This window comes from Limulus polyphemus, unplaced genomic scaffold, assembly GCF_000517525.1.
Source record: "Limulus polyphemus unplaced genomic scaffold, Limulus_polyphemus-2.1.2 Scaffold6978, whole genome shotgun sequence".
Classification (NCBI taxonomy): domain Eukaryota; kingdom Metazoa; phylum Arthropoda; class Merostomata; order Xiphosura; family Limulidae; genus Limulus; species Limulus polyphemus.
Genome location: NW_013672588.1, coordinates 31,414 through 38,887, shown reverse-complemented (window position 1 = coordinate 38,887; position 7,474 = coordinate 31,414). Strand labels below are relative to the sequence as shown.

The window sequence follows — 7,474 nt, the reverse complement described above, 5'->3', positions numbered from 1 at the left end:
ACTAGTCATGTGACTCGCTGACGCAACACTAGTAATAGTACTACTAGTAGAATTTGTATGACATACCATTGCGAAGACAATCTCCTTCAATGTTTAATACTAATATTTATAGATGCTAATAACGGTAATATTTAACAATAACCCCAGCTTATGCACCCGAATTTACTATTTTTCGACGAAAAAAGCTTTGAATCTCAATACAGGAATAGTATCCGAAATAACATTTGACAACCTATGCAGTGCTTTATAACTGAACATTGGGGAAGTGGACTAAAAATCACTTTTGTGAATGAATTACGATGTTGTGAAGTGGGAAAATCGCCACAAAACTTCCACTTTAGGACAAGCGAAATCGACTAGTTGTGTAAAGTGACATTCTTGTATTCAGTGGTGGTAATAAAGACAATGGGAGGGGGGGGGGGTTAAACCCATACATTAGGAATGGTATAAAATGACAAGTTCCAAAATAAACAAGGGTTTAATAACAAGTGTTGAAAACAATGGAAAACCTTTTATTAGAAAATTAGTAACACCTTAATTTTAATTCTGTTTTACATGGTTTCAATAATTGGCTTCACTGAGCTGCTATTCACGTTTTTCAAAATACTCCTTTGATATTTTTACCTGTTTCTGTACTTTTCTTTGTCTTTACCTAGCTTCTTCTGTATAACTTCTGTAAATGGAACAAAACATTACTTTTGTAAATTAATATTGGATGCAAAATTTTAAAGAATGTTGTAATGTAAAGTGGTTATAACTTGTATGGTTTGTAATTAATTCCTATCTTTTAATCGTATAATAGCTCCTTTAAATGTCATTAACTTGTTTGCCATAAAATTTCCTGACATAATACTTCATTCCCAAGTCATTTTTGTGTGTATTTTTCTGATGTTTCTCACTCTTGTCCAGTAGTATAGCACTGGAATAGTTTCTTTAAATGTTTATTTTAAGATCTGTTTATGCAATGCATGTTTCAAATAGTGTAGTTCTTAAAAAGAGGTTCAGGTGTTTTGGGCCTCTTGTTTAGTTATGAAAACATGGCAAACTTGAATGCATAAGTTTTAAGTTATTTTTGTACTTTACTTTTTGGCAATAGGTTATTGAATGAATTTCTATAGGGGTATGGGTACTGCTAATACTACTCATCAGCCTTACTGCTATTAAAGCTGCCCTGTGCTTCATATTATGACTTTTGCACTACAGTGATAAAAGCTGCAAAGAATTTAAAGAGTAGGAAAGTCCTAATCAGTTAATATTAATAAGCTTGAGTTGTAATGTTAGGATCAAACAGATAAATAATAACTAACACTTTAGTTAAACTTGTACAAAATAATATAAAATATTTTAAGACTTGTTTATACTATTCCTTCACTAAATGTTTCATACTGGAAGTTTACCTCCCCCCCCCCCCCTATATTAATATTACACTACAATATTTGTATAACAAATTATATTGAACAGTACTCATGGGCATTTGTGACTCAAGATATATTTCTGAACTGACTTGTACTTCAACTGTATTAAATACATCACAAATAAGTGAACTCTTGTTTGCTATGTTTTGTTGCATCTCCATATTTAAAAAATAAAATTAGCAGTTTCAAACTTCAAAGTATCTCAATTATGTCAGTTCTGTGTAATAGTTTACTTTGAATTACCACTTTCTGTTTGGATCTAGAGAAATTTCTACCAGGCTGGAGCATTTAAACAAGTCAACATTGTTTTACTACTTCTCATTGAATACACTTATCTTGCTCTTATAATAGTTAATATTTCAACTTTGATTATTTTTCAAAGCTCTGGTTATAATAAATATATTACAATTTGATAAATGAAGAAAAGTGTGAATGTACCATACAATTTTGTTTAGGCAAAAATGAGCATTATTTTTCATAAAGAAGGGCTATATTTTTAGTGTTAAATATTTTCATACAAACTGCTTTCTTGTATCTTATTTAACAGCTTTAGTTTGTTTTGTTTTCATGGTACTAACAAATTCTATGTTCCATGACAATATTCTTTTGAGTAATGAAAAATTGACTTTTTTCTGTTTGTTTATCAGATTTGCAAATATAAAGCTCGACCCTGTTAATTTTAATATTTAAGTCTTCTTGTATACTTTTGTAAATAAAATTTCAAGGTTAAGCTTCACTACAGAATATATCTTATTCTTGAATTTTAATTGCAAGTCCACAAATTTTTACTTACTATAATTTCATTTATATGTAGCTGGCCCAGCCAATCCGACTACTGCTAGCCTACAATGAAACTGAGTTTGAGGACAAACGATACAACTGTGGTCCCCCACCTGATTTTAACCGCAGCTCTTGGTTGAATGACAAACATTCCTTGGGACTAGACTTCCCTAATGTAATCATTCTATAGAATTGTAATTTAATGTACATATATTGAAACTTCACTTTATTCAGAATACAAGTTTGTTTAAAATATTTTAAACATGGATTAGAAAATGTGGAATTAAATAGTTGTAATATTATTCTAATATAATAAACTAACAAATGGATTTATATGCACAATAAAACATTTGTAGAAGGCAAACTATTTTCAAATATGCATGATCTTCACATAACTTTATGCTTATAAATCATTTCAATTTCCTAGTTAATAGTTTTTACACTGCACCAAAAATAACTTCTAAAGGGAAAAAAGAAAGGAGGGATTAAAAAATATTTTCAATAAATTAGTTTGAATATATTAAATATTGCCTGTACTGAAATACAACTTCTAACTGATGTACTGTACTATCTTTAGCTACCATATTATATTGATGGAGATACTAAAATCAGCCAAAGTGGTGCTATTTTGCATCATCTGGCAAGGAAGCATAAAATGGGTGAGTAATGTATTTTACTTTTGTCAAACAAAATATTGGTAGAGAAAATAATGTAGTGGCAAATCATTCTGTAATAACTAGGACTAAATCACTTCTCTTAAGGTTTTTTTTCTTGTTGTTCAAACTATTGTCGATGACAAATCCTTTTAATCTCTCAGATGGTGAAACTGAACAAGAAAAGATCAGGATTGATATGGCTGAACAACAGCTGGTAGACTTTAGAATGGGTTTTGTTAATCTTTCTTATTCTCCAGATTTTGTAAGTTCTTTTTTCTTTTTAACATTACTAATTATAATGGGATATTTCAAAGATGCTTTTTACATTAATCCTTAACTTTCTATAATCCAGGATTAAATCATTACACATAAAAATCCTCATAAACGTTTTTCCACATAATTGCTTTTAAACTTCTAAGATAAAAATTAAACATGTTAAATGGCAGATTTTCTTCTACAGTACATCAGATAATGCATGTTTCCCACTTTTCTATAAATTCCACTAAATACAGTACTGTAACTAATTATATATTAGGTGTAGGTGTTAATACATTAATATACTGTGCCTTTAAACTTGATGTACTTTAATTTCCCAAATTTTGTATTTTAAGTGAACAAGTAACTTTCACCTTTTCTGTAGGAAAGTCTTAAGGATGGTTATTTGAAAGATCTGCCTAACCAACTGAAACTGTTCTCTAACTTCCTTGGAAAGAACAAGTGGTTTGCTGGGGAGAAGGTAAGATTCATAGATTCTGTATGTTTTGAACTTGTTAAAAAAAAAAAAAAAAAAAAAAAACTCTATAAGTGTAGTACACTATTCTACATAAATTTAATATACTAACAATCTTCATAACTAGTCTGAAGTTAAATTTTCACTTGTTCATATGCATTGAATTAATCTTGCATAAAAAATAAATCGTTATAACCACATCTCATTGTTACTGAAATTCTAAACTGTGTCCCTGTTACATTGACTCATTTATTTAGTATTAAGCTACATAAAGCCTATCTTTTTGGCTATATTTTAATTTGCAGCTCTAAAATGTGTAGTAAGTTATAGTTTCAATTTTAAATTCAAAGTATCTCTGGAAATATGAAGGAATATTATTTGTTTTGAGTTTTTTTTTTTTTTCCTTAGTCATTTAATGGCTATGGGAAATTTATTTGCTTATCTTTACATATCACATCTACTACTAATGCTCTGACGTAGCTCTTATCTTAATGTAGAAGAAAGTTAGTATAGAACATAACTTACTTTCTTCAATGTTTCTAGTTGTCATATGTGGACTTCATCATCTATGAAATGCTGGATCAACATAGAATCTTGGCTCCAGACTGTTACAAAGACTTTCCAAATCTCAAAGAATTTCTTGATGGATTTGAGGTGAGATTATCAAAAGGGTTTTAAGGAACCATTATATTGAAGATTATTGCTGTTTACTGTTGTAACTAATAAATTAACTATCACACTTGTGTAAGATGAAGATCTGCAATAGGTGATAATGGTATTTTTCAAAGATGTTCAAAATTAATGAAATGTATTAATTTCTTAGAACTTGTGTTCAGTTAATGTGTGGTAAAATTGATTAACTGTCTTTGAAACATCAAATGCAGTTTAATCATTGACTCAAAGAAATTACCAGAACATTAAACCACAACATTTTATATTGTATGTTTGAGGGGGGGGGGCTATTGTTTTTATTTTAACTTGCATGAAACTCCACATCTTAAACTGATACTCTACCGTATTTGCATGAGACTTGTCTTAACTTTCAGAATGCTTAATGCTTCCTCTTTCCTTTGTATGTTTTTTATATGTAACTTCTAATGTAATATTCTGAAATGACTGCTAATTAAAAGGCTACCAAGCAACTGAATGCACCCTCAAAGAGTAACCAAATAAAGCAACAAAACTTGCAGAATTTCATACTCTTCTCAAAAACTAGCAAGATCTAGAACTTAGCCTGTTTACAGATGGCTTTGTCTAGCCACCAAAGACTGCTTATTTGGTGATAGATGACTTTTTTTATTCTCTCAAAATCAAAATTGGTATTAGTATAAATTCTTTAAAACATTTACTTTAATTAGTTTATATTTGATATCACATTGTAAGTACTTAATTATTTACAAATACTAATGCAAAATAAATATGGATTCGTTCTTTTTTTGTATTTTTGTTAGGGTCTACCCACAATCCAATCATACATGAAGTCTGAAGAGTACATAAAGTGGCCATTGAATGGTGACATGGCAAAGTTTGGAAGTAGACTCCAGCCTCTTCCACAGTGAATACATTATCAGCTGGATCTGAAATATAACCTGGTTAATTATACTTATGATAATTTAAGCAATGTTAAAATATACAATCAAATTTACTTTTATATTGTTTTTCTGAAATAAATCTGTATTTGTATTTTTGACTTCATTTGTAATAAACTGTATCAGCTGACCGTTTCTTAATGTTGTAATCATTCTAGCAACCTATCGTTAATATTTCCCTGAAAAAGGATAATGTAGGAAAGAACTTAAAGCAGTATTCAGTTTTTTTTATTAAAATAACATTAGCTAAAATGTATCCATAACTTAAATCATATCTCTTAATTCATCAATAACTTGCTTAGTCCTCTGAACTTTATCTTTAAATTTTTATCTGTAGATACTTTCTCAACCAAAGTGCTCAAATATAGTTAACTTTTCCAGTATATTCAGTGTTTTACTGGACATGTCTGTGAATGTCACTTTGGTACAGATACTAAAGTTTTTGTGCTATTCTGTAACTTTACTGTTATTTGTGATATCAACTAACTTTACTATAACATGGTTGTAACCTAAAAAATCAGCATAACTCAAATTTCATTAATTAAAATCATAGGGCACCAAACTATAGATTCTCCTCATTAAAATGGTAAGCACAGATAATGTATTATCAAAGCAAAGTTTGTCACTCCATATTGGCTAAACTACCATTACATGTGGGGTCATAACTTGTGAAGTTAAGATGATTTGATCTCAAGTCATCTTGAGCATGACCATAAATAGGGAAATATTGGATTTAGCCATTTAAATGTATAAATGAAAATAACTAAGTAAAATATAGCTGACTAATTTGTTTGGGTTAATGTCAAAGAACATTAACATAAAGTTATTAGTTGTTCATAAACATGTTTTGGATGCCAAGAAGGAATACTAAGTGGCCTAACTTGCAGCACTTGGCATCAAATATTTTGGCCTTTATGAAAGTGGGCTGTATGCTACACTTAACATGTTTTTCTTTGGAAGTATAACATTCACCATTGTGGTTTAATTTATACATCCAGTTGGATAGTTTCACTATTAAAATATTAAGAAAAGAATTTCTTGAAGCTGAACTAAAAGGTATTTTAAGTGCATGTGTAATTTAATTTCTCTGAAAACTTTATAAATTTTGTTATCCAGAAACTGAAATCTAAAAATGTTGCTAAATTCTGATAGAAAGTTTTAAAAAAAAAAATAATTAATATGAACTTCACATAATCTGATTGTGCAGTAACTGTCTGCTTTATTGGCTGGTTTACCTTCTTTATGGAACATTTGCTTGCTTGCAAGAGGCTATGATGTAGCCAAAATACAAGGATAAATTCTAGTGCTGTTAATTGTCTCTGATATATTTTGGAAATTCCGTTATCATAACAATGTTTTTGTTATATCATGCTTGATGTAGCATTAGAGACTTTGGTTTGTAGATGTTACTATTTTGAGTTACATGGTCATTCAATCACTTCATTATGAAAGTGTATACTCATGTCTGGACCTGTTTTTTGAATACTTGTACTTTTTTTCTTCTCTCTCTCTCTCTCTCTCTGTGTACATGTTGATATTATTGGTTATTTTTGTGTATGTATAATTTCTGTTTTCACTAATTGTGTAGTATTTCAGGTGTTACTACAATTTCTTTGGGTCTGTTCTATCATTGAGTTTGAGGCAGAAATTTTATTTTTAATTTCTTAGCTTTGTGTTTTATTTTTTAGTGTGTTAACTTGTATTTTGAGTGTGTGTGTGTGTGTGTGTGTATTTTTTTTAATTTGTAAAGGCTCTTAAGAGAAGTAATTATCAAAATAAAACTTCCTGCATTTGACAAGATTTATGTAATTTTTTTTTTTTCTTAAACACAAGTTCTGTTTCTTCAATATGTATTTGTTTACAACAAATATAAATAACATTGTAGGAATTACAACTGAATCTATAGCTAAAGTTATTTTCTCCACAGTAGGGCCTATAATATTCTTAATGTATGTAATATAACCTTTTCCACGAGTTTTCTTGGGGAAATTTAAATGTGTATTTTAAGAAAAAGGTAAGGTTCTGTTATAGTGTGATTTATGTAAGCTAACCTTCAAATTACAGACTTGTTTTTGTAGACCTTTCAGTACTAGTGAGATCCACACATTTTGTTAATAAGCATGAAACTTGATTGTTTTTATTGAAAATATGGATGGCTCTATTACAAATAAATGTGAACTGCATATTAACTTATAGATCTGAAAAGAGAACAATGCTACTATTGGCCAACTCTTTGAGGAGTTGCAATATCTTGGACACAAAGTTGCAAGAAACACAATAAAAAAATAAATTGACAATCAACTG

At 29.4% G+C, this 7,474-nt stretch overlaps 1 protein-coding gene across 1 annotated transcript in view; it reads left to right on the top strand.

Annotated features, from left to right (window-relative positions):
• The window catches only part of LOC106474235 (glutathione S-transferase Mu 1-like), a 6,433-nt gene extending 1,133 nt beyond the window's left edge, over positions 1–5,300 (top strand). The window contains exons 2-7 of the mRNA XM_013934925.2: positions 2,230–2,370; positions 2,773–2,854; positions 3,013–3,113; positions 3,492–3,587; positions 4,125–4,235; positions 5,033–5,300. Of these exons, the coding sequence (XP_013790379.1) occupies positions 2,230–2,370; positions 2,773–2,854; positions 3,013–3,113; positions 3,492–3,587; positions 4,125–4,235; positions 5,033–5,140 (639 nt within the window). The 3' untranslated portion in view covers positions 5,141–5,300. The remainder of the gene's footprint in view (positions 1–2,229; positions 2,371–2,772; positions 2,855–3,012; positions 3,114–3,491; positions 3,588–4,124; positions 4,236–5,032) is intronic.
• The last annotated feature ends 2,174 nt before the right edge of the window (positions 5,301–7,474 follow it).